Raw genomic sequence first — 26,163 nt, 5'->3', positions numbered from 1 at the left:
ATCCCTCTCCCTTCCTCTCTGTGAAAAATCAATAAAATATATTTTTTTAAAAAAAGGCCTTCTGCAAGGCACATTATAGTAAAGCTGTCAAAAATTAATGACAAAGAAAGAATTCTCAAGGCAGCCAGAGAAAAAAAGATGGACACCTATAAAGGAAACCCCATTAGATTATCATCAAATTTTTCAGCAGAAACTCTACAAGCTAGGAGAGAGTGGAATCAAATATTCAAAATATTGAAAGAGAAATCACCAGCCAAGAAAAAGATAGCTAGCAAATTTATCTTTTAGATCTGAAGGAGAAATAAAGACTTTCCTAGACAAATAGAAGCTGAGGGAATTTACCTGCATTACAAGTAATGCTGAAAGGTGCTCTTTTACCTGAAATAAAAAGACAGAAGGACACAAAATTGTAACATGACTAACAGACAGAAGCAGGAAATTGCAACTCTTGTTCATAATAGGGTATTAAGCACTGACATATAACATAAAGGTTAAAAGAGGTAAAAGTATTAAAATAAAGAGAGGACAATTACTACTGCAATTTGGAAATAAATGCACAGCATAAGAAGGGATAATTTATGGTAATAAAAACATAAAAGGGGGGGGGACACTGAACTTGTACAGGTGCAATCAGAATAAAAATAACTATTGTACATATGAAACGTTTTTTAATAAACCAAATGGTAACCACAAAAATAAAATCTAGAACTAAGACACATAACATTAAAGAAATTAAAAGAGGAAACAGAGGAGAAAAAAATCATACATTACCAAACTAAAATTATAGACAGAAACAGAAAGGAAAAGAAACAATGGAGACACTGAGCTACCAGGAAAAAAAAAAGACAAAATGGCTACAGGAAATCCTCTTATATTAATAATCACCCTAAATTTATATGGGCTGAACTCACCATTAAAAGGTACAGAGTAGCAGATTGGATTTTAAAAAAACACAAAAAAATCCAACTATATGCTGCCTTCAGGAGACCCATCTCAGCTACAAAGTCTAACACAGACTCAAAGTGAAGGTTTGAAAATGATTCTCCAAGCAAATGGCATCCAGAGAAAAGCAGATGTAGCCATACTTATATCAGACAAAATAGATCTCAAGATAAAAAAGGTAACAAGAGACAAAGATGGACATTTTATAATAATAAAGGGGACAATATATCAAGAAGACATAACACTTATCAACACTAATAAAAGAGAAAAATGGTAATTGGCGTACGAGCTACCCTTTTCATTGGCTAATCAGGGCTATATGCAAATTAACTGCCAACTAAGATTGGCAGTTAACTGCCAACTAAGATTGGCAGTTAACTGCCAACTAAGATTGGCAGTTAACTGACAACAAGATGGCGGTTAATTTGCATATGTAGGCACAATTCAGGGAGGCGAAAGGGAAAGCAGGAAGAAGCCCCCTGCCACTGACAGTGATCGGAAACCCAGGGGGGAGCTAAGAGCTGCCCCCCAGCCATGATCGGAGAATCAGGTGCCTTTGCTGCCCTGGCCAGTGATAGCAGGAAGTAGGGGTGGAGCCAGCGATGGGAGCTGGGCACGGTCGAAGCTGGCAGTCCCGGGAGCTAGGGGTCCCTTGCCTGGGCCTAAAGCAAAGCCCACGATCATGGGGCCGCTGCCACTGCAGGTCCCCGCTGCCCGGGCCGGACGCTTAGGCCAGAGGCGTCAGGCCTGGGCGAGGGGCCGATCCTGCGATTGGAGGGTGATGGGGGTCAATGCCTGAGGGCTCCCAGTATGTGAGAGGGGGCAGGCTGGGCTGAGGGACACTCCCCCCCACACACACCCAGTGCACGAATTTCGTGCACCGGGCCCCTAGTTAATATATATGCACTTAACCCAAGAGCATCAAAATATATAAAGCAATTACTAACAGAACTTAAAGAAACTGACAAAAATACAATTATAGTAGGGAAGCTAAATACGCCATTGACAGCAATGAATGCGTCATTCAAACATAAAATCAATAAAGAAATATCAGCCCAGCCAGCATAGCTCAGTGGTTGAGCATGGGTTTGATTCCCAGTCAGGGCACATGCCCAGGTTACAGGTTTGATCCCCTGTGAGGGGGTGCAGGAGGCAGCTGATCAATGAATCTCTCTCATCATTGAGAAGAAATAAGAGATCAAAAGATACATAGAGACAAATAAGAAAGACATTACAACATATCAAAGTCTTTGAGATGCAGCAAAAGCAGTAATAAGAGGAAAGTTTACAGGTTTACTTAAATTAACAACAAAAATCTTTTAAAAACAACCTGACATTTCACCTTAAATAACTAGAAAAAAATAAGAACAACCAAAGCTCAAAGCCAGTAGACGGAAGAAAAAAATAAAAATCAGAGCAGAATTAAAATGGAAAACAAAGCCCAGCTGGCGTGGCTCAGTGGTTGAGCATCGACCTATGAACCAGGAGGTCACGGATCTATTCCGGTGAGGGCATATGCCCAGCTGTAGGCTTGATCCCCAGTGTGGAGTGTGCAGGAGCCAGCTGACCAATGTTTCTCTCTCATTATGTTTCTATCCATCTCTCCCTCTCCCTTCCTCTCTGAAATCAATATATATATATTAATCCTCACTTGAGGATATTTTTCCATTTTTAGAGAGAGTGGAAGAGAGAGAATACAGAGAGAAAGACAGAGAGAAAGACAGAGAAAGACAGAGGGAAATATCGATGTGTTCAGGAACATATGGATTGGTTGCTTCCTGCACGAGCCCCAACCAGGGGCTGGGCTGGGGAGGAGCCTACAACTGAGGTACATGCCCTTGACCATAACCAAACCTGGGACCCTTTGGTCTGCAGGCCAACGCTCTAGCTACTGAGCCAAACTGGCTAGGGCTAAAAATATATTTTTTAAAAAAATTTTTTTAAGGCTTTCTGGGGTGGGACCCTTTGAGTGATGAGATTAGGATGGAGGCCAGAGCAGAGGCTGTGGAACAGGTGTATGAGGACATTGTGGATCTTTTCTTAGTGTGGGTTTCTCCAGAAGCAGATGCTGAGGCAAAGATTTGAGATTATTTGGAAAAGGCAAACATTGGTAGGGGAGGCAGGAGTAACACAGAAAAGGGGAAATAGCCAAGAAACAGTAAGTTATTAAGCCAGAACCTCTGTAGGGACCTGGGGCTTATTATTCTGTTGGGGAACTTTGAGAGCCAGGTACAACACACACTTGAGTTATCCCAACAGCGAGGTGAGGGACCTGGAGTATTTATATACCGTCACTGGTTGAGGGCCATTAGAGTGGGAAGTTGCATGCACTCCCTGGCACTGAAGGCTTGCCATGTTCATATCTGGGACATAGCAGGCACCAGAGGTCGGAGAATGCCCAGATAAAGCTTCATGTGCTGGCACTGGTACTCAAACCACCATGTATTGATAGGGGGAGGGAGACGAGATACGGACTTACCACCGACGGTATCTGCTACATGCCGCCACCCAGGCACATCCACCCAAACACTACTTCTCAGCCAGGCACCACAGCCACTCCCCAACACCAATGCCTCCAGAGATTAGATGACAACAATTCTAGTCCAAATTGAGTTTAAATCTGTTTTTATTGATTTTTAGAGAGGGAGACAGAGAGATAGAAACATCAATGAGAAACATCATTGATTGGCTGCCTCCTATAGGCCCTCTACTGGGAAACCTGACCAGGAATCAAACTGGTGACCTCTTGGTTCACAGGTCAAAGCTCAATCACTGAGCCATACTAGCCGGGCCCAAATTGAGTTTAATAGGGAGTTTCATAAAGACATTCACTGGAAATGTAAAGGTCCGAGATAGGGGCTTGGGTGAGTTCTGAATTAGAAAGCAGTAGGACCTAGGGTTAAAGACCTGAAGAGGTTGGGGGTTCATCTTAAGAACTCTATTGGGGTGATACTGGGAGCTGTTTTGGGATGCCCCAAGTATCATGTAGGGGAATTGCATCTCAGGTTCCAGGTGTGAAGAGCTAAGTGAGGATAGGGGTAGGGGCTCAGGGTGTTTCACAGAAACAATCAAGAGGCCTCGATTTCACAGAAATCATCTAGGGGGCTCCTTGTGGGTGGGAGAGGGATAGTACATCACCCCAAATATTGGGGACTGTTTACCCCCACCACAGCAGCCACTTTGAGGTTTTAATGTAAGACCCCAAGGGCAGGACATTCCACATACATTATCATGGATTTGCAACATTAGCATACGCTGGCTGTCCCACAGGACGGTGGGGACTGGAAAATCAGTCCAGGTTCTGGGTTTTGAGTCCTAAGAGGACAGGCCTGGGGGTGCCACGCGGCTCCTCTTCAATAGCTGCCGGAGCTGTGAACAAGACAAGGCAGGAGAGATGTCTTGGAGGCTGCAAGGAGAGGTGGGGGAGGCGGAGCTGGTGAAGTTGGAGGTTAAAGAAGAAAAGTTGAGTGGAGTCAGTTGGGTTTGAAGATCAGAGGTTCAGAATCAAGATTTGGAATTGAGGGTGAAAAGGCTGAGCCAGAACTGGGGATGAAGGGAAGCTGTTGCTGGTTGGGAGTTCCCTCCCTTGGGTTTGCATTGAGGGCTGGGAGTTGAAGGGTAGAGACATGGGGCCAGAGGTCCCATTTGGGGGTCAGGAGCCGCATTTTGAGATCAGGACTCAGGGTTATGGGCAAGGGATTGGAGGCCATACTTGAGGATCAAAGGTCGTTCCCTGAGGTCAGGATTCAGGGTTGGAAGTAGAGGTCATATGTTGAGGTCAGGGTTTAAGTAGAGGTCAAGAGGAGTCACCATTACAAGGTAAGGAATCAAAACCTGGGGTAAGAGGTCACATTTTGAAGTCAGGGTTTGTTAAGGTCACCTTCTGAGATTACCTCTAAGGTCAGGAATGTGTAGGGTCAGGGGTTCACCCAGTTAGGTCAGAGGTCACTCAATGCTCACCCCTTCAGGGCCCGGCCCAGGCCGCAACAAGTGGATGGGCTGCTCATTCTCCAGGTTTCGCAATGCTGGATCTGCCCCAGCTGCCAGCAGGTGACGCACTATGGCTTCCTGGTGTGGCCCAGGGGGCAGGGCAGCTGCCATGTGGAGGGCTGTGTTCCCATGGGCCTGGGGACAATGAGGGGAGGACTGATAAGGATTCAGACTCAGCCAACCTGATCCCTCAGCACCACACTTCATATTCTGCCACATCCACAGCACAGCACAGATTTCTCACTTCACAGAGACATCCCATACACCCCTTTCACATTCCAGAACCTCCCTCCACAACCACATTACACGCACTCCTATCTATGTACTATGCATCATCTCAGTCTACAGTCACAACCTGTATAGTCCCCATCCAGGTCCCGTACAATGTCCCCTCTACGGTCACAGCCCATAGGACCCCCAACATCCCACTGCCCTCTCTGCCGAATCTCTCATAATCTCCACATTCCAGCCTAGGACCCTACCTTCATGTTGACAAAGGCCCTCAGGTCTCCCTGTGGCAGCTCCAGCAGCAGCTGAACTAGGACGGTGTTGGCGGCCTGCACAGCCAAATGCAGAACAGTCTTGTTGCTCTTGATCTCCTGTGGGGAGGGGTACAGCAGAGGTCAGGCCAGTCCTCACACTCAGGCCTCCTGTCACAGAGCCCAATAGCCTGTAGAGACCCTGCCTCTCCTTTGTAAGTACCGTGGGGTGCCTTATACAGTTGTATGGACTTTGCACTATACAAAAGTTTAAGGGAGTGCCATTCCCGTCACACAAATCACAGAACTTTACATTTATTAAGATAATTTTCCAGCCCAAGTGTCTAAGAAAAACGCTTCTTTCTAATCCTCCAAGGTGTTCTCTGGGCTAGCAGCTGCCTTGGCCACCCCACATTCTATTAAGCATAGTAAATTGTACCTACATCCTATATGGGTGGTACTTTATCTATTACAAGGATGGGAGTTGAGCAACATTACTTAGTGGACTAACCTAAGCCTGTATCCATTTCCATATTAAGCTGTTCTCACATTTTGGAGTAAAGCAAGCCATTTTCCACAATCAAACTTTAATATGTGCCTTTAAAGAGTTTATAATGATAATAAACATTAAAAATGTTAGGTGTTTATACAGGGCAAAACAACCTAGTTGGCTCACCAAATAAATTATGAAAACAGAGATGGAGGGGGAAGCTCTATATTAAGTGACTTAAAAGATATATCATTGCTCCCTGGCTGGTGTGACTCAGTTGGTTGAGCATCATCCTGTGCACCAAATGGTCACCAGTTCAATTCCCAGTGGGAGGCAACCAATCGATGTTTCTCTCTATCTTCCTTCCTCTCTCTAAAATCAATTTTAAAAATATTCAAACAAACATATTGCAATATGTGAGCTTTATTTGGATCTGTGGGGGGTTCTTTAAAGAAAAAAAATAAATGTATGTCACTTTGGAGCCAAACAAAATTTGAATAAAGCTAGAATATTTGACATTATGAAATTATTCGTTATTTTTTTTAAATATTTTTATTGATTTCAGAGAGGAAGGGAGAGGGAGAGATAGAAACATCAATGATGAGAATCATTGATTAGCTGCCTCCTGCACGCCCCCTACTGGGGATCAAGCCCACAACCAATGCATTTGCCCTTGACTGGAATCAAACTCTTGACCCTTCAGTCCATAGGCCGATGCTCCATCCACTGAGCCAAGCTGGCTAGGGCTTGTTCATTTTTTTTAAGGTGGAATAATGATATTAAGGTTAAGGGTTATTTTAAAGACACACAAATATTTATGGATAAACTTATATGCTTGGATTTGCTTAAAAGTAATAAAGCTAAGTGGAGGAATAGATGGGGCAGGACTGGCTATGAGTTGCTTGTTATTGATGTTTGCTTGGTACATGGAGTTCATTATACTATTTTCTGTACTTTATCTGTGTTAAAATTTAACAAAAAAACCCAAAAGCGATATGTGGATGTTTAATTCTCTCAGCTAGCTCGTAAATATATAATAAAGAGCTCAATTCTGGGATCAGACTTCCTGGGTCTAATCTCCTCTCTGACACTCACAAGCTATAAGATTTTTGACATCTTGTGCTTCAATCTCCTTATCAGTAAAACAGAGAAATAATAGCACATGCATCAAACGGTGTTTGTGAGAATTCAATACTCTATGAAACTCAGTGCTTGATAAATATAAGCTCAGGTCAACAATATTATTTCCAGTTGACAACTGGGGCACAAAGAAGTGAAGTAATGTGCTCCCGGACACGCAGCTGGGAAGAGGTAACATCAGTGTTTGTTTGGAGCCCGTGGGCAGCCAGGTGCCCCATCCCACAAGTCCTCCTAGGGACTGGCTTCCCGTAGCCCAGCTCACCTGGCTGGTGTGATCAGCACCCATATGCAGCAACATTTGGACGCAAGACAGCCGGTCTCGGGCCTGAATACTCAGCACCCGGGAACAGGGGTCGGGTGAGACCATAGCAACATTGAGAGCCAGGATGGCGGTATGGAGGGGGGTGAGTCCTGCAGAATGAAGATAGTGAGGGCTCTGCACCTGGAGCACCCACCCTGCCCAGCCCCACCTTCTGCACCTGCCCAACCCCACCTGCCACATCCGCCCTGCCCACAACCCAACTTACCCTCAAAGTCCCTGGCTTCCAAGTCAACCCGAACCCCTGAGTTAATCACAGCCTGGGAGGAAGAGAAAGAAGAGCTAGATTAGGGTCTCCCCAGGCCTCCCAGTCCTAGAAGCCAGAATCTGGGCAATCAATGACCCCATCTACCACAGCCATACCGAGAGGACTCCTGGGAGGCCATAGGTAGCAGCCACATGCAAGACAGAACGTCCCTGATGGTCAGTAGCATTAGGCTCAGCTCCCAGGTTCAATAGATCCTCCACAATCAGAGGCTGGTTGGCAGCAGCAGCCACCAGGAGAGGAGTCTGCAGGTGAAAGGAGAAGTCAGACTGAGCCCCAGCCCCCTCGCAGGAATCCAGGCCCCCAGACCCTCTGCCCTCAGATTCAGTAATCCAAGCCCCTGGCCTTCACCTTGCCCTTATGCTCACGAATGTCCAGATGTCTGTATGTTTGGAGCACCTCAGCTGCAGCGTATGCTGCCCAACGCAGCCCCCGAGCTGCCAGCAGGTGCAGGAGCCTGAGGACAGGTGGGAACAGTAGTTAGTACAGATGGCCAGCCGGGCCATGAGCCCACAGACTCTATTCCCCTATACTCACGTGTCTCCTTCCTCGTCTTGGGCCAGCAGCCGCTGCGGCCCCAAGGCCAGCATTTGAGCACGGGCTGAGTCGAGGGATGGTCCAGTGACCAAAGAGGGTAACTGTGGGGGTCCTGAGGGGAGTCCAGAACCTTTCCAGGATCCCACCTGTGGCAGGGAAGGTTCTACATAAAGCTGGGTATCCAGGGGGTCCTGAAGGATGCAGGTGGTGAGGAGAGCCAGTCAGCTGAGGAGTCCTCTTCCCAACCCATCCCACCACACACATACATATTCAGAGTACCAGGTAAAGTGGCTGCGTGTCCCATCTGTGCCAAGTGAACTTAGACCTTTGGGCCTTAGTTTTGCCTATCTGAGGAATGGGATCTTAACCCAGCCCCAGACAACTCAGAATGCTGCATGAAGGCAACTGGGAACTTTGGGGCCCTTCAGCATTCTGTTCCCACTCTGTATCTTACCTCCATCCCCAGGAGAAATGGATATGGCTGCCCTGGGTCCGAGAGTGGGCAGAAGTCAGAAGTCAGGAAACTTTCAGCAGCAGAAGTAGGATAAGAGTAGGCACTGTCTGTGTAGGCAGCAAGGGTGTTGGGGCTCCAGTCTGGAAAGCCTGTGGTGGGGGCCAGGCTGCCAAGTCCAGAACCCACAGCCTCCTGGTGGGCTGGGAAGTGAGTATGGCCTGCATGTGAGAGGAGGAGCAGGGGCGGGCCTGGTTACCAGAGTTAGGAAAGTCACAGCCAAGGCTGGAGGACCTGTGTGAGGGCCTGGAATCTCCCAAGGTACTGAAAGCTAGTACTTCTAGGATCTAGAATTCTGGGACACCAAGGGGTTGGAAGGTTGGACTTCTGGGACCTGGACTCCTAGGATGCTGAGGGGTTGAGGGTCTAGACTCCCAGAATACGAAAGGCTGGGAGGTCCCTGGGCACCAAAGGACCATATGCATAGACTACTGGGCTGCAGAGAATCTCTGGAAGATCAAACTTCCACTGGGTCCTGGCAACAGCCAGGGCCTGACTCCTAAAGTTCCCCAAAGTTCTAAGAGTGGGGATGTGAGTCCCAGAGGGAAGCTGGAGCTGGGAGCTAAAGGAACCAGGTGAGTTTCCAGACTTACCAACCTCACCCTCGTTCACAGATGGGGTCAGGGGCTGGGCCAGGGGAGGTGGGAACTGTCCCTGTAGAGACATAAGGAAAAAGGAACATGGTTGAATTTCTCTGGAGATTCTTCAACATCCATTCCCCAGCTCTAGGATGTCTAAATCAGCACTACATCTCTCATCATCCCTGAGGGCCCAGCAAGCCAGCAAGCCCTGCTCACAGCACAGGGCCTCCTGCGAGCTGTAGTGGACACGGCTTCATGGGCCTCACCGGTGCCCCACCGGCGTCAGGCTGTTGCTGGCGGCGCCTCTGTTCTTCCAGGAGCTTTTTCACCGTCTGCGATGGGCAGTGGCTGCGCTCATTACGGCTCACTGCGGGGGGGGGGGGGGGGGGGGGAAGGGGTGTAGAGGGGAGAGGTCATCAGAACACAAGCTGGGGACGGGGATTTGGGCACCCTCCTCGCCGTCCCGCACGGAAAAACTGGCACACTGATGTCGCCTGAGAACTCCAAGACCCATCTAAGGTTTCGGGTGCGGCACCCGCCTCCGCTGTTTCCTTCCTTTCGCTCCGCACTTTCCCCTCTGAGCCAACTTTCCACCAGCGTCGTGGAAACTGGGGACGGGGGGAGGAGGATGCCCCTCTGCGCATCCCCCCACGACTTCCGTGAAAAATTCCCCCCTCCAGGCCTCCCAGTCCTGAGGCCTCGGGGGTGGTCGGGCAGCACAGCCTGGACACAGGCTCCCAACCTCTCTCTTCCCAAGAAGCTGCCCTGATGCTCCCCTCGGGAAACCAGGCATCCCCAGCCCCTCTCCCGGGGTAACCATCAGCCATAGTCCCCTAGGCCTCATCGGAGATGCAGGGGGCAGACCCCGTCCCCACCTCGGACTCGAGTCCGCGAGCCTGGCAGCCCCTTCCCAGGACCCGGGAGCCCCCGTTCCCGACGCCTCGTTGGCACGACCCAGGAGGTCCGCGTCCGCGTTCGCACTCCACCCGCACCCGCACCCTCCCGAGTTCCAGCGGAGGAAGGGTTAAAGGGGGGGGGGGCGGCCAGACCCGGAAGCAGCTCGGGGGGGGGGGCGGCGACGCTCTGACGCCGCGACGCGCTGACGCCACGCGCACACGCAAGGGAACCTTCCGCTTCCCCCTCCCCGCAGCCTGCGCCCAGGTGTCCGCTCGGAGGCGGGGCGGGCGGCCGAGCTTGGCGCTCGCGGAATCCCCACGCACGGGGAATTCCCGTTCAGCCACGGCGCTGGGACGGAGGGTGGGGAGGGCGACTCGGGAGTCCCAGGCGGGGGGCGGAGGCCTCTCCTGCACAGACCCTGCGGCCGGCCCGACCTTGCCCACCGAGACCCGAGGCTGAATTTAAACCACACGCCCCCCGGCGCTCAGTGCCGCCAGGGATTTCCAGGGAAAGAAATCCGCCGCCAGCCCTCTCCCCAGGGCCCGGGGTCCGGGCAGCCGCCCTCTCACCGCCCACCCCGCAGTCCTGACCCCAGGCCCCTCACCCCCCACCCCGCAGTCCTGACCCCAGGCCCCTCACCCCCCACCCCGCAGTCCTGACCCCAGGCCCCTCACCCCCCACCCCTCAGTCCTGACCCCAGGCCCCTCACCCCCCACCCCACAGTCCTAACCCCAGGCCCCCCACCCCTCAGTCCTGACCCCAGGCCCCTCACCCCCCACCCCGCAGTCCTGACCCCAGGCCCCCTCACCCCCCACCCCGCAGTCCTGACCCCAGGCCCCTCACCCCCCACCCCGCAGTCCAGAAGCGCAAGCGCTCCTCTATCTTGAACCCGGAATCCGAGCCCAGTCTTCCCTCCAAACTCTGGGCACCCTCAGTCTCAGGACGCAGGGCTTCGAGCCCTCACTGCTCCATGCGGAGCGGGCCGCACGCCCACCCTCTGTTACCTTTGGGGTTCCGCTGGGCGGACTGCGGGCCCCCAGGGCCCCGGCCTCGGCGCTGCGCCAGCCTCGCTGTCACCCCGCAGCCAGTGCCGCCGGGTCCCCGATCTTGGGTCCTGTTCGCCGCGAGTGTTTAAATGGGTCTGGCCCCGCCCGTCGGGGCGGCCCCGCCCCCAGCCCGGGAGTCCCCGCGTCTCGCTCCAGCAAACACAGGCCCTGAAGGGGCTGGGCTGACCTTGAGCCCCGACCCCACGGGGTCCAGAGAGCGGGGGCTCCCTACCTTGGTCTGAGCAAAAAGGGCCTGGGATTCTGGACTCCTGAAGCAGGAGGGCCCTGGAGGCCTGGACTTCTCGTCTCTGCCCAGGGGGTGCTGGAGACCTGACCCCTAGGCTGGGCCGGGGTGGGGGCTAGCGGACTGGGTCCTGGGGGAGGAGAGGCCTGGGGGTCCGGACTTCCTGGCCTCCAGGGAGGAAAGGTCTGCAGGTAAGAGTGATAAGGGTAGACTCAAATTTCTCCCTGTCCCCCACATCACCTCCTTTTTCAGAGGTCAGTTCTCATACATTCATTTAAAATAATGTATTACCGAAGGGGAAGCACTTTGCTGGGTGCTGTGTTCTAGCTGTGACCTAAGCAGGCAGGAATTCCCGCCCTTAAGCTGACTGACACTCCAGGGAGGGGCTGCTCTCAGTTCCCAGCTCCGAGATTGTCCACACACCGATGGACAATGTTAATCGCATGTCTCCCCTGCTCTCATGCTCTCCTAGTGGTTCTTCATTTGCTGCTCCTCAGTTTCCCTGGCTGTTTCTTCCTCTTCAGCATTTTTGAAGGGATGGGGGAGATGGGGGGCGTGGGGGCTCCATGTGTACTCACTTCCTTGGCAATCTCATCCAATCTGGTGACTTTAAATACCATCCATAAGCCATCAACCCCCAAATTTACATCTCCAGATGAGATTTAGCCCCTGGACTCGTAGAGGCAGCTGTGGTCACTCAACTCCACAGAAAGATCTATCAGGCATTTCCAACTCAGTGTGCCCAAACCTCTAGCACTTCCCTTCCCCCTGCCCCATAACTGCTTCCCCTCCGCCATCCTGTCTAAGGATGCTCCATCTTTTTTTAGTCGCTTAAGCCGTAAGCTTTGGTCATCCTGGATCTCTTTCTCTCTCTCACACACACTCAACCTTATCTACTCCATCAACAAGTTTTATTGGTTCTACCCCCCAAATCTTTCCAGTCTCCCCAGTGCCCACCCACACCCTGGCCCACCTGTTACCTCCCACCTGGACAATCATAGCAACTTCCCTAGTCTCTGTCCCTTCCCCAAGTTGGTCCCCAAAGGCAGTCAGAGGGACCCACCACCTCTTCCTCCTCCTCCCCACCCCCCGCCCCGCCTCCACCCCCACAGGAAGCAGTTAGCCTTGCTACCAGCAGGGTGACATCCGCTTTTGCAGCCTCTCTACTCCCCCACTCTTCCTCAGAACCTCTCTGGACCAAATCCCTTCCAGCCCCCAACCCACCATGCTCCCTCCAGGCAACATCCTGCTCCTGCTTTTGCTCCCAGGTGAAGCCAGCATTACTGGGTGGGGGTGGGGGAGTGGCAGGCAGATATTTGTGAAAGGGGTGGCTTGGGTGGCGTCTGAAGGGAGGGGTGCTGGGGGCAGATCCTTCTCCCAGTGCCCCTTCTTTTCCGGGAGATCCATTTGGCTTCTGGGCCTGGTTCTTTGGGGAGGGAAACTGAAGTCTGGACTGCCTACCTATTAATCTCCCCTTCTCACTGCTGGATCTCTGCTGATTTCCTGTCTCTGCTTTTCTGGGAGCTCCCCTACCTTTTGGCCGCTCTTTCTCATTTGCTCTTTTGGAGTGGAGCTTACGTCTGAGCACATCACCTTTCCCTGCACCTATTTTGGGAACCACCTTTCCCACTGATTATGCTCTTTCTCTTCCCACAGTGGCTGCAGCTCAGGTAACTCCAGGTGAGATATCAAAACTCCTTCCTCTTTGCCATGCTACTTCAGGTACTGTTTCCATCCCTAAAGTATAGCTTGAGGATCCTGGAATACCCCCAGTGGCTCTCCAGATCCCCATCTCACTGTAGCAAATTGAAGCCGCAGGGACTTGGCCAACCCCCAGCCTCTCCTCGGGAGTGCCCACTATGCCCAAAGCCCAGCACATGTCTCACTATGCTTGAATACCCAAGACTCTCTCTGGATCTCCATCTCCCTTTTCTTTTTTTAAAAATATATTTTATTAATTTTTTACAGAGAGAAAGTGAGAGGAATAGAGAGTTAGAAACATCAATGAGAGAGAAACATCAATTCAGCTGCCTCCTGCACACTCCCTACTGGGGATGTGCCCGAAACCAAGGTACATGCCCTTGACCAGAATCGAACCTGGGACCCTTCAGTCCCCAGGCCGACGCTCTATCCACTGAGCCAAACCAGTCAGGGCCCATCTCCCTTTTCATCCCTCAAGTGCAACCCCAGGGAATTGGTCACCCATCAGGGACTTCTGCCCATATGCCCACAGCACAGCCCTGAGAGCCTGGAATCCCCCGCAGCCACCTTTTTGTTTTGGCCTCCACCCTCCAGGTTCCTATTCCGGATGTGGGCCCCTCCCTCTGCCACTTCTGGCAGGCCTTGTGGCTGCTGATGCTGTGGTGTCTCTGCTGATCGTGGTGGTGGTGTTTATGTGTGCCAGCCCACGTGGCAGGCCCACCCAAGGTGAAGGCAGGGCCTGGACTGGGGGTGGTGTCCCTAGGGAAGAGGTCCCCATGGAGGGGTCCCCTGGGGGAAGCCCTGGAGGTGCTGCTGGGGAAACCCTGGGGGCCCTGCTGGGGGAACTCCTGAGGAAACCCCTGAAGCAGGAGGTCCCTGGGGAGGTGGAGATGTGGGTGGGTGGTGGGTGGTCAGGCCTCATGCTTTCTTTTCCCCACCCCCAGAAGATGGCAAGGTCTACATCAACATGCCTGGCAGGGGCTGACCCCTGTAACTGGGACCTCTGACTTCTGACCCTCTCATCCTGGATTGTGCGTGGTGGCACAGGAAACCTATTCAATAAAGCGACTGAAATACCTCTACTTCTAATTCTTCCTCAAAGAACCAGTGTCCCCAAAGCCTCCCTCCCATTTAGCTGTTTCTGGGTCTATGACCTACCCTCCCAGAACCCCAAATATCCCCATCCCCTCGGCCCAGAGATATGCAATAACTCAACAGTGTTTTGTGTTCCATGTTTATTTGGGGGCAGGGAAAGTCTGTTACTCAGAGAGGCCACTCTGTAGATCTGTACGTGGTGGGAGTAGGAATAGGGTGCTGGGTAGACATCAGGAATGGCTGGATCCAGGCATCGGGTTGTTGACGGCCATGGTTTGGGCTCATTTGTAATACTGCCTTTGTGTGTTGAGGTCACTGTAGACATCCGATCTCTGACCTTGGAGCTCCTAAAGGGATGGGCAGGGTGGCAACCATCAGTGGAATGGGTCTGCCAAATAAACTTAAAACAAAATCCAACCTTCTCCCAGTGGCCTGCAAGGCCCCTGGTAATTTCTTCAACCTTGCAGCCATGTTAGAAATCTATTTTATTCAGGCGCCTTCAAAGTTCCCCTTTCTCCTCTGCCTCATCATTAGGCCCCAGCCTCAGAGCTTTTGCACATACTGTTCTCTCTGCTTGGAATACTGGTCCCCTAAATATTCCCATGGATGGTTCCATCCTTCCCTTCAAGTCTTAGCTCATGTCACTTCCTCAGAAAGGCATTTCTTGATTTCTTCACCTGTAGTTTCTTCCCCCCACACCCCAGATGATCTTATTTGTTAATTTGCTTCAATTCTGTTTACCCAACTACGATGTAAGCTCTGCAGCTATGTCTTCAGTATCTAGTACAGGGGTCCTCAAACTTTTTAAACAGGGGGCCAGTTCACTGTCCCTCAGACCGTTGGAGGGCCGGGCTATAGTTTAAAAAAAAACACTATGAACAAATTCCTATGCACAATGCACATATCTTATTTTGAAGTAAAAAAACAAAACGGGAACAAATACAATATTTGTATTTGCATGTGGCCCGCGGGCCGTAGTTTGAGGACCCCTGATCTAGTACATGTGGGTGCTCAACAAATAAAGTGGAGCAATGCTTTGCCCTAATATTTCACTGCTCCCAGTAACTGGAAAGCTCCGTCAGTCTTATGGACCTCAGAGAGCTAGACTCAAGATCTTACACTTTAGAAAGAGACTTTTCATCACAAGTGAGGCAAAGCAAAGCTGGTTGTGGACAAATAAAACAGATTTCACAGACTAGGGCTCACAGTTACAGAGGGAGGGTCTATGGCCCCAAAAGGCAGGCATCACAGGGCAGGAATGAGACAGAAGGAAGAGAAGCTGGTTTCCTCACCTGATAAGGTGACTCTGTCTCAGTGATGCGCTGTTTCCGGGTCACTGCTGGGGGTGGGGAGTGGCACAGGTGCAGGGGCACACAAGGGGGTAAATTGGGATTATTTAGTTGATGCGAAACCATCACCATCCCCTTGGATGATTGTGACTTGGGAGCTTACCCCTCCCCTCCAGGCAAGTCCTCAGAGTGTCCCATCCCCATCCAATCCCACTCACCCTCCACAGCCCCTCGCCCCCGAGGGACCAGCCGGCCCAGAGAGTATACAGCCAGGGCGATGAGGAGGGTAAGTACCAGGTCCCCCAGCACAATACCGGCCAGCACACCAGGGCTCACCGCAGAGCAGTTGCATTCTGGGAATGTATATGGCACAGGAGTCAGGGGAGATCAATGGGAGTCGGGAATTGGGAGGAGGTGTCAGGGGAGAGGTTTGAAGAGATTGGGAAGAAATGAGGAGGTCTTTCAGAAATAGGGAGGGGTATTTCAGGGCCTGGGCCTACCGCAGTGGGACTGGACAGGGCTGAGACCTGAAGAAAGAAAAAGAAGGTAAACTAGCTGTGGAGCTATGACTGGAGGGTGGGCATAGAAGCTGGGGAGGGTGGGTCCTGACAGCCAGGGGGCCAGGGTAGAGAGCAACTTCGGGTAGGACCTGTGGCTGACACAAAGGCCACTGGACTGTGTTACTTCCACACTGACTTGTCCTATTACACCACCCGTAGAGTCCCCTCCCTCTGCTTCTACTGGAGGCCAAATATTGGAGTTTCAGGTTCTGGGAGAGACCCATAGGGTTTTGGGGGCTGGGGACCTGCTCCTATCCCAACCTTCCCCTTTGGTTCTCTTTCCACCCTGTTCCCTGCCTTGCCCCAAGGTGAGCCCAGAGACTCAGGAGGCAGCTTCAGAAGCCCCCAACTCACCACCCACAGTCAGAAGGAGAGGCAGGAACAGAAGCCTGTTGAAGGGTCTAAGGCCCCCCATGATGCAGGCGACACTGCTGGATACTACAGTCCAAGGGCCAGTGGGATGTGGCCAACCAAGTGAAGGAGGAAGTCTGAGGTGGGTGGTGGCAAGAGGAGGAGGGGTCAGTAGGGGAGGAGGGACAGAGATAGATAACACCGGAAAAATCAGGCCCAGACAGCCCAGGGGCAATGCTATAGCCCCCATTAGCTGGACATGAAGGGCAAAGGGTACATATCAACTCAACCTCCATCCCAGTCAAGGGTCAGACATTGTAACAGGAGGATCAGTGGCTGACTATGGTTGAAGCCAGCTCTGCCTCTTCCCGCTGGGCAACCCTGAGCAAGTCACTCAATCTCTCGAGCTGTTTCCTCATTTGTAAAATGGGGAGTAAAATAGTACCTACTTTGTAGGGAGTTGTGGGATCAAATGAATTAATGTTTCTAGAACAGGGACTGACACTTGTCAGCATTTTATAAGCGCCAGCTATAATCATTAGGTAATCAGAACTTGTGCTGTTCATAGCATATTAAAAAGGAGCCATCAGGACATGGCCACTAATTGCAGGCACTCTGCCCCAAGTTTTAACTCGCTTAACCCCCACAACACCTTTCTGACATAGATGCTCTTATTATCCCCATTTTACAGAATAGTAAAGACACTTGCCCAAGGTCACACAGCAAATAAAGGTGGAAATGGAACCCAGAAACCAAAGACAGATATTTGACCCATACAGAGAAAGCAAAAAGAACCAAGATAAAAGATAGAGGAGCCCTAGCTGGTTAGGCTCAGTGGATAGAGCGTTGGCCTGAGGACTGAAGGGCCCCGGGTTCGATTCTGGTCAAGGGCACATGCCCAGGTTTCAGACTTGATCCCCAGTAGGGGCATGCAGGAAGCAGCCAATCAATGATTCTCTCTCATCATTGATGTTTCTATCTCTCACTCCCTCCCTCTCTGAAATTAATTATATATATATATATATATATATATATATATATATATATGTAAAAGATTGAGGAGAAAATGATGGTAAGACAGAGAATGAGGGAGAGGAACAGACAGTGAGACAGACACACACATCACAGACACAAGATTAGAGGTTGGGGTGAGGCAGGTCGGGGGACAATGTGATGACCACGGGGCTGGGCTGGGCTGCTCCACCAAACGAGGAAGTGGCCAGAAGTGAAGACTGAGGGAGGAGACAAAGACTTCTAGCCCTCAGCAGGAGGGCTAGGGCTGGGGCTGGGGAAGGAGGAACCTGAGGTTAGGGCACTGGGGGGATGGGCCAGCGGCAGGAAGCCCCCCTCCCCCATCCAGGCGTCACACCCCACAGCTCCTTGGGCTAAGGAGAGAAAAGGGGAAACTGGATGCTAGTCATGGGACAGACTCTGAGTGGCCTGTTGCTAGGGGTGGAGATGGTGGGGGGAGGGGCGAATCCGAGTCTGGAGGAGAGAGTCAGGGCCCAGCCCAGGCAGCACTGGCTGCTGACTAGGAGAAAATTCTGAGACATCCTAAACTAAATTACCGCAGGCTTATGGGTGGAAGGAAGAGACAAGAGAAGTTTGTCAGTTAATGACTGAATGGCAAAGACAACAAAAGGCTGCTCACATTCCTGAATGAATGTTGAATTAACAGGGCAGACTCTGCTGTCTTCTTATTTACTCACTAGAGGCCCAATGCACAAAATTCATGCAAGGGCTTTGGTCCCCCGCTGCCACAGTGGCCACCTCTGCCTCTGCCCCCGCCCAAGGGCCTCTGCTGAGGCTTTGTCCGGAAGGATGTCCGGTCTAATTAGCATACTACTCTTTTATTATTATAAATTAACTTTTTGAACTGTTGTCCACAACCAATCCAAAGGAGCAAATATTTCTTTCTTTTGGACAATGCACCCATCCCAGAACTAGCTGTGCCTCAACTTCCCCCAACCTCTTTACCTGTGACCAATGTAAATTCTCTAAAAACAACTTAACTTTTTTTTTAATCCAAACTCATTGTATAAAAATTCCTGATGGCCAACATGTCGTCTCCTTCTCACCCTGCTGCTGGTGGTTTAGATTGCATGCCCCAGGACCTGGTCCATTTTTTGGCTAGCATTTGACTCAGCAAAACATTTCATTCAGAAAAGCTTTTTGTTTAACACTGCTAATGGCTGCCATTACCCAGGCCTGGCTGAATCCTATGGCTAAAGGACCACCTCCCCACCACCAGGTCTGGAGTAAACATGGTGAGAACAGGCCTAGCAGGCCCTGCTGGCACCTCAGACCTCTCAAGGTGGCTGCAACAGAGTCAGCCAGGGACAACCAGAGACCAGAGGAGGCTCTGAGCCAGGAGGACCCTGATCTAACGCCAGTGTTTATTGACTCCCTCTGGCGTGGCATGGGGAACAAACTTTGGGGTGCAGGAAGGGGAGCAGAAGGCTGCAATGGTCTGGTTCATTGTGAGGACTTGTGAAGTTTATCAGAATAATGCCTGCCTGGCATACTCTATATGCTTAATGAATGTTAATTATTATCATTACTAGAGGCCCGGTGCACGAAATTCATGCACAGGTTGGGTCTCTAGGCCTGGCCAGCAATCAGGGCCAGACCAATCAGGGCCCGAAGGTTGGGAGAGGAAGGTTGGGATAGGGCTGGGCGCAGAAGGAACGGACGCCGATGCCACTTTGGTGCCCCATCACCATGCGGTTCCCGCCTCCCCCCTCCTTCCCTCTCATAGCAACTTGTCAACTGGTCATTCTGGTCATTCTAGTTGTTCGGTCGTAACAGTAGCTTAGGCTTATATATATACTAGAGGCCCAGTGCACGAAATTTGTGCACTGGGGGGTGGGGTTCCCTTAGCCCAGCCTGCTCCTCTCACAGTCCGGGAGCCCTCAGTGGATGTCCTATTAATGGCCACAGTCTGGCAGCAGAGTCTTGGAGCAGGTGTCCTGTGTGTGTGTGTGTGTGTGTGTGTGTGTGTGTGTCTGTCTGTCTGTCTGCTAGGGCCTGCCCCCAGCTGCCGCACCACGTAGGCTCGAAGCAGTTGCCGTGCATGTGTGTGTGGGGGTGTGTGTGTGTGTGTCCCCACTGGGGGTCTGCCCCCAGCCACATTGGAGGCTCAGAGCAGGCAGTGTGTGTGTGTGTGTGTGTGTGTGTCTGCTGGGGGCCTGCCCCCAGCCACACCATGGAGGCTTGGAGCAGGAGCCCTCTGTGTTGATCTCTCAGGCTCCTGGCCTCCACTGCATGTTGTACTCTCCCTTGAGCTATGGCCAGGATGGGGGTGCTGCTTGCAAGCCAGGCTTTCCTGCTCCTGGATCGCCATGGCGACTGGGGAGCAGGCCGGGCTTTCCGCTCCCAGGTCTCCATGGAAACCAGGGAGCAGGCCCAGCTTGGAGCTGCCCGCAGGCCAGGCTTGCTCTCCTGCTCCTGGATCCCCATGGCGACCAGAGAGCAGGCCCAGTTGGGGGCTGCCCGCAGGCCGGGCTTTCCTGCTCCCGTATCAGGCCCAGCTTGGAGCTGCCCTCAGGCTGGGCTTGCTTTCCTGCTCCCAGATCAGGCACAGCTGGGGGCTGCCTACAGGCCGCACTTTTCTACTTACCAATGGCCGGATCACCACAGCGACCCAGGGCCCAGTGCCACTTTCCTGCTCTCCAATAGTCATAGGGTCCTGGCTGGGGGCGGGGCTTAGCAGTGAGGGGCTTAGGCAGCATGGGGGTCCCGGTTGGGGGCTCAGGTGGCACACAGGGGTACCGGCTGTGGGCAGGGCTTATGCCCCGCTGCCCAGGGCTGCACATAGGGCCTGGATGGCAGCTCGTGCTGTCCCGCCCTGCCTGTAGTATAGGATAGAGGCCTGGTGCATGGGTGGGGGCTGGCTGGTTTGCCCTGAAAGTGTCCCGGATCAGGGTGGGGGTCCCGCTTGAGTGCCTGGCCAGCCTGGATGATGGGCTGAAGGCTGTTTGCAGCTGGTCACACCCCCTTCAGGGTGGGGGTCCCCACTGGGGTGCCTGGCCAGTCTGGGTGAGGGCTTGAGAGCTGTTTTCAGGCTGGAGGGCAACTTAAGCTCCCAGCCTCTCCTTTTCTTCTTCTTTTTTTTTTATTCTGGGATTTATTTACCTTCTATGGCTATCACTGGAGCTGAGAGCCGGCTCCAGCTCTGAGGGCTGAAAGCAGGTTTCTGGGTCTGTTTGGCTTCTATAATTGAAACTCTGTTGCCATCACAGCAGCTCTAAACTCTGAAGCCAAAGCTGGTTGAAAGCAGGTCTCTGGAGCTTGTTTAGCTTCTATAATTGCAACATAGTTGCTTAGAGCGCAGCTCAGAGGCTGGCAGCGGCAGGCCGGGAACGTTGGCTTCCTCTGTCACTGGAGCAAGCAAGCCTCCTGTTCGCTTCAGCTGTGTGGCTGCCGGCCGCCATCTTGGTTGGCAGTTAATTTGCATATCCTGCTGATTAGCCAATGGGAAGGGTGTCGGGGTTATGGTCAATTTGCATGTTTCTCTTTTATTAGATAGGACTAGAGGCCCGATACATGAAATTCATGCAAGGGGCTCGGCCCTCGCAGCCGCAATGGCTTGCTTTAGCCCTTGCAACTCCAACTTCGTACAGAAGGTAATCTGGAAGGTCATCCAGATGGATGTCCAGAAGGTCGTTCGGCTGTCTGGTTTAATTAGCATATCATGCTTTTATTATTAGAGATAGATTGTTATAGTACTTCAAGTCTCCAGTTCTGGGCCCACCTTGGTGAAAATCCTCCCTCAATCCCTCAGCCTGAGCCTCAACCTCAGTCTTCTGATCTGATCCTCCCAGCTCCAGCCAGGTCTGGCTATTCCCAGAATTCAGTCTCATGGCTGGCATATGCAGGCACCATCCAATTAGAACAGGTGTGGCTATAGGCCTGGATCAGAGTCCTGAGGCCCCCACCCCATTAGTTGCTGAGATGTGGGGAAGTCCAAGGTGTCCCAAGGGAATGGACTGAGGAGATGACAGATATCTGTGGGAGGTCAGGTAGAGACTTTTTACCAACCAAAAGAGAAGTGTCTCGCCCTAACCGGTTTGGCTCAGTGGATAGAGCGTCAGCCTGCGGACTGAAAGGTCCCAGGTTCGATTCCGGTCAAGGGCATGTACCTTGGTTGCGGGCACATCCCCAGTGGGGGGTGTGCAGGAGGCAGCTGATCGATGTTTCTCTCTCATCGATGTTTCTAACTCTCTATCCCTCTCCCTTCCTCTCTGTAAAAAATCAATAAAATATATTAAAAAAAAAAAGAGAGAGAGAGAGAGAAGTGTCTCAATATATTAGCAACCAGTTTAACTGTACTGGTGCAGACCACAGAATGCCCGCCTGTACAGATCTCTGCTCATGGTCTCCACTCCATCAGGCAAAGAAAGAGGCTGAGATGGAGGTACACTCAGCAGACTGGGTGCTGCCCACCCCCACAGTACCAGCCTCCAGGAAGCAGGGCTATCTCCCCTCTCCCCATGAGATCTTGCAATCTCTCCTGGCAGCAGCCCAAGAGTTAGAAAAGGCCAAAGCTGACTTTTCCAGAAAACAGGCAATGTGTTGAGCCTGTGACAAGCTTGCCTCTGTGGAAGCAACAGCCCTCCTCACTCTCCTTGCTTTCATGTTTGCCTCCTACAGCCCATCCTGCCCACAGTAACAAGAGGAAGCTTTCTGAAAAATCAGAAAGAACTCAATTTTTTAAATGGCCAAAAGACTTAGCACACACCACAACAGAAGAGATACCAATGGCCAATTAACGTGTGAAACAGTGCTCAACATCATTACTTACTAGGGAAATACAAATTAAAACCACCATGGCTCTCTTCCTCTTCCCAAAAGCAGCCAGAAGTGACCTCTGAAAATGGTTCACTATTCACCTGACCCAGAAAACCCCACAAAATCATGCAAATCAAGAGATTCAAACCTTCCTGTTCACTGTAAGAACACTCGTGAAACTGCCCAGGCTATCAGGGTATGCATATTCGAAAAGTCACCACGGATCTGAAAGATCTCACTTTACAGAAGCAATGTGTGCCATCCTGTCATTACAATGGTGGAGTTGGTAGGTGTGCCCAGAGTAAACAGTGACCCAAAAACAGTGCTCCATTTTTGCTGCACATGCTTAAAAATGCAGAGAGCAATGCTGAACTCAAGGGTTTAGATCAGTGGTTCTGAACCTTCCTAATGCCACGACCCTTTAATACAGTTCTTCATGTTGTGGTGACCCCCAACCATAAAATTATTTTCGTTGCTACTTCATAACTGTAATTTTGCTAGTTATGAATCATAATGTAAATATCTGATATGCAGGATGTATTTTCATTGTTACAAATTGAACATAATTAAAGCATAGTGATTAATCACAAAAACAATATGTAGTTATATATTTGTTTTCCGATGGTCTTAGGCGACCCCTGTGAAAGGGTCGTTCGACCCCCAAAGGGGTCGCAACCCACAGGTTGAGAACCGCTGGTTTAGACGTACATTCTCTGGTCATTGACCACATCCAGGTGAACAAAGCTCCCAAGATACAGCGCAGAACGTACAGAGCTCATGGGCAGGTTAACCCACCCATGAGCTCTCCCTGCCACATGGAGATGATCTTAACTGGAAAAGAGCAGATTGTTCCTAAACCAGAAGAGGAGGCTGCAGAGAAAGAAAAGTTATCCCAGGAGAAACTGGAGACACAAAAACTATGGCACGGGAGTAAATTGACATAAAATAAATACTAATAAAAGCAAAAGTAGGAAAAAACACACAATGAAGTACCACTACACACCCACTAGAATTAAAGATGAACCCTATCTGCAGAGATGTGGAGCAACTGGAAATCTCATGCACTGCTGGTGGAAATGTAAACTAGAACCACCACTTTGGAAAAGAGTTTGGTAGTTCTTATAAAGACAAATATTCCAAAGGGCCGGAGAGAAAGGGGAGGGACCCGGGAGAGGCCCGGGCGGGAGCAGGCGGGCGGCCAGGCCCGGTCCGGCGGGAGGTGCGCCGGAGCCCCGCGCCGCGCGGTCCCACTTCCTCACGCCCTTCACCGACTCCGGGCGCGCGGCCGGCGGGCGAGGACGACTGAGGGTCCCTTGGAGGCCGCGCGCCCGGAGGCGTCCGCTGGGCTTGGCGGGGCGCGGGGCCCTTGGCTGCGCTCCGCGGCTCCTTCCTCTCCCGCTGGGAGCTGGCGGCGGCGGCCGGGGCGGGGAGCGGCGCCGGGGCCGGGGGCGGGCGGGGGTGGGGAGGGGGCGGGCGGCGGCGGGGCCGGGGCCGGGGCCGCGCGGATCGGGCCGCCATGGACGACAAGGCGGCCACCAAGGAGCTGGACCAGTGGGTCGAGCAGCTGAACGAGTGTAAACAGCTGAGCGAGAATCAAGTGCGGACGCTGTGCGAAAAGGCTAAGGAAATTTTAACAAAGGAATCAAATGTGCAAGAGGTCCGTTGTCCTGTCACTGTCTGTGGAGATGTGCACGGTCAGTTCCATGATCTTATGGAACTCTTTAGAACTGGAGGGAAATCACCAGATACAAACTATCTGTTCATGGGCGACTATGTAGACAGAGGTTACTATTCAGTGGAGACTGTGACTCTTCTTGTGGCATTAAAGGTGCCGTATCCAGAACGCATTACAGTATTAAGGGGAACCACGAAAGCCGGCAAATTACCCAAGTGTATGGCTTTTATGATGAGTGCCTGCGAAAGTATGGAAATGCCAATGTTTGGAAATATTTTACAGATCTGTTTGATTATCTTCCACTTACAGCTTTAGTAGATGGACAGATTTCCTGCCTCCATGGTGGCCTCTCTCCATCCATTGATACACTGGATCATATAAGGGCCCTGGATCGTTTACAAGAAGTTCCACATGAGGGCCCGATGAGTGATCTGTTATGGTCAGATCCAGATGATCGTGGTGGATGGGGTATTTCACCACGTGGTGCTGGCTATACATTTGGACAAGACATTTCTGAAACATTCAATCATGCCAATGGTCTCACACTGGTTTCTGGTGCTCACCAACTTGTAATGGAGGGATACAATTGGTGTCATGATCGGAATGTGGTTACCATTTTCAGTGCACCCAATTACTGTTATCGTTGTGGGAACCAGGCTGCTATCATGGAATTAGGTGACACTTTAAAATATTCCTTCCTTCAGTTTGACCCAGCACCTCGTCGTGGAGGGCCTCAGGTCACCCGGTGCACCCCAGACTACTTCCTATAAGTCCCTCCTGGGAAAACCTGCCTTTGTATGTGGAAGTATCATGGCTTTTTAAATATATATTTAGAATTAAAAAAAACACAAGCAACAGTAATCTAAGTGTATCTGTAACAAATTGGGATCTATCTTGGCATTAAACTATATCATGGACCAAAATGTCCTATACTAATGACGAGCATTTAGCACAATGACGGGCATTGACTGAAATTTAGTACAGTTCTAGATCAGTCAGTCTAAACAGTTTGCCTGCTGTATTTGTAGTAACCATTTTCCTCTGGACTGTTCAAACAAAAAACGTAACTAACCCCTTTATCTCCTTTTGCACTTCTTTGGAAATTTTAGTTATAGTGTTTAACTGGCATGGATTAATAGAGTTGGAGTCTTATTTCTAAGAAAAATTCACAAGCTAACTTCCTCTTAATCCATTCCCTTTATTTTATTGAAATGTATAATTAACTGAAGAAAAGATTCTTTTTGGGAGTATGTTGTCATAACATTGAAAGAGATTTCCCCTTCATTTAAACAGAATTACTGTTTTATGTTGGTCTGCATATTTCTGTATATTTGTCATGACATTGCTTGCATCCTATTTGGTGTTCTGAGCAAATAAACTTTTCATTTTAAACAAAAAAAAGAGATACATATTCAACTATGCAGAGATTCAGCCATTCTACAGAAGCAGGTATTTACCTTTCCTGGAGAGTGAGATTGCACAAAGAAGCCCTAGAGAATGAGACTCCTAGGTGTTGAAAGGAGTTTTTGGGGGTAAAATAGGCAGGTTTAGGGAGTTTAGAAATAAAGGAGGGTCCATGGGGGAGAACTGCAAAGCTGGGGGCTGGGGGCTGCCAAAGGGCATACATTCACAAAGAACTAAAGGCGCCACAGCCTAAAGGGAGAGGAAGACACCCATTCACAGAAGATAAGGGGAGCCGAAACCGGTTTGGCTCAGTGGATAGAGCGTCGGCCTGCGGACTGAAAGGTCCCAGGTTCGATTCCGGTCAAGGGCATGTACCTGGGTTGCGGGCACATCCTTAGTGGGAGATGTGCAGGAGGCAGCTGAGGCAGCTGATCGATGTTTCTCTCTCATCGATGTTTCTAGCTTTCTATCTCTCTCCCTTCCTCTCTGTGAAAAATCAATAAAATATATTTAAAAAAAAAAAAAAGATAAGGGGAAAGCCAGAGAGCGGTAAAGAAATATTCCTATGGTTGGGCACCCCACAGAGAGTGAACATGGGGTCCAGGTCAATACTGTCGTGGTAAGTATGGTTAAGCCCACCAGACATCCTTATCTGCATATGCATAAGGCAACCTCTCATTCCTGGCTTGTGAGTGAGAGCTCCCTGCACTCTTGGCTAGGAAGGGGGACACCCCACCAGCAAGGCAGAGTCGCAAAGGCATCCTTGGCTAGGAGGGAGGATGCCCCCACCGGCAAGGGAGAGTCACAAAGGATGCTGGACGTCCTTTCACATGCCTTTACAGAGGATGCTGGATGTC

General features: G+C 51.0%; 3 protein-coding genes and 2 pseudogenes across 7 annotated transcripts; 3 read left to right on the top strand and 2 right to left on the bottom strand.

Annotated features, from left to right (window-relative positions):
* Positions 1 to 231: 231 nt before the first annotated feature.
* On the bottom strand, positions 232 to 10,471 carry NFKBID (NFKB inhibitor delta). Of its 2 annotated transcripts, XM_059666760.1 has the most exons (12): positions 10,130 to 10,471; positions 9,521 to 9,621; positions 9,267 to 9,327; positions 8,617 to 8,834; positions 8,163 to 8,353; positions 7,977 to 8,082; positions 7,724 to 7,870; positions 7,569 to 7,620; positions 7,304 to 7,452; positions 5,415 to 5,531; positions 4,903 to 5,067; positions 3,551 to 4,311 (listed from the first exon to the last, which is right to left on the bottom strand). In XM_059666760.1, the coding sequence occupies exons 4-12, from the start codon at positions 8,620 to 8,622 to the stop codon at positions 4,258 to 4,260; spliced, it is 987 nt and encodes a 328-aa protein (XP_059522743.1). In that variant the 5' UTR covers positions 8,623 to 8,834; positions 9,267 to 9,327; positions 9,521 to 9,621; positions 10,130 to 10,471; the 3' UTR covers positions 3,551 to 4,257. The 2 variants fall into 2 exon arrangements, with proteins under 2 accessions (XP_059522744.1, XP_059522743.1); XM_059666761.1 differs by lacking the exons at positions 3,551 to 4,311; positions 8,617 to 8,834; positions 9,267 to 9,327; positions 9,521 to 9,621; positions 10,130 to 10,471 and adding an exon at positions 232 to 378 and having other exon boundaries at positions 7,994 to 8,302.
* A 2,101-nt stretch (positions 10,472 to 12,572) lies between these two features.
* HCST (hematopoietic cell signal transducer) lies at positions 12,573 to 14,220 on the top strand. Its single transcript, XM_059666759.1, has 4 exons — positions 12,573 to 12,709; positions 13,098 to 13,121; positions 13,737 to 13,868; positions 14,087 to 14,220. The coding sequence occupies exons 1-4, from the start codon at positions 12,667 to 12,669 to the stop codon at positions 14,125 to 14,127; spliced, it is 240 nt and encodes a 79-aa protein (XP_059522742.1). The 5' UTR covers positions 12,573 to 12,666; the 3' UTR covers positions 14,128 to 14,220.
* A 144-nt stretch (positions 14,221 to 14,364) lies between these two features.
* Positions 14,365 to 16,578, bottom strand: TYROBP (transmembrane immune signaling adaptor TYROBP). 4 transcript variants are annotated; one of them, XM_059666756.1, is made up of 5 exons: positions 16,441 to 16,578; positions 16,027 to 16,053; positions 15,745 to 15,879; positions 15,530 to 15,573; positions 14,365 to 14,584 (listed from the first exon to the last, which is right to left on the bottom strand). In XM_059666756.1, exons 1-5 carry the CDS (start codon positions 16,499 to 16,501, stop codon positions 14,519 to 14,521), a joined length of 333 nt encoding a protein of 110 aa, XP_059522739.1. In that variant the 5' UTR covers positions 16,502 to 16,578; the 3' UTR covers positions 14,365 to 14,518. The 4 variants fall into 4 exon arrangements, with proteins under 4 accessions (XP_059522739.1, XP_059522738.1, XP_059522741.1 ...); XM_059666755.1 differs by having other exon boundaries at positions 15,530 to 15,576; positions 16,441 to 16,577; XM_059666758.1 differs by lacking the exon at positions 16,027 to 16,053.
* A 5,734-nt stretch (positions 16,579 to 22,312) lies between these two features.
* Positions 22,313 to 23,171, top strand: LOC132216253 (large ribosomal subunit protein uL22-like; annotated as a pseudogene).
* A 526-nt stretch (positions 23,172 to 23,697) lies between these two features.
* On the top strand, positions 23,698 to 24,753 carry LOC132216970 (serine/threonine-protein phosphatase 2A catalytic subunit beta isoform-like; annotated as a pseudogene).
* Positions 24,754 to 26,163: the final 1,410 nt, after the last annotated feature.

The sequence above is a fragment of the Myotis daubentonii genome, chromosome 15 (genome assembly GCF_963259705.1).
Source record: "Myotis daubentonii chromosome 15, mMyoDau2.1, whole genome shotgun sequence".
NCBI classification, from domain to species: domain Eukaryota; kingdom Metazoa; phylum Chordata; class Mammalia; order Chiroptera; family Vespertilionidae; genus Myotis; species Myotis daubentonii.
Note: the sequence above shows the minus strand (reverse complement) of the source record. Positions and strands in the feature narration are given on the sequence as shown.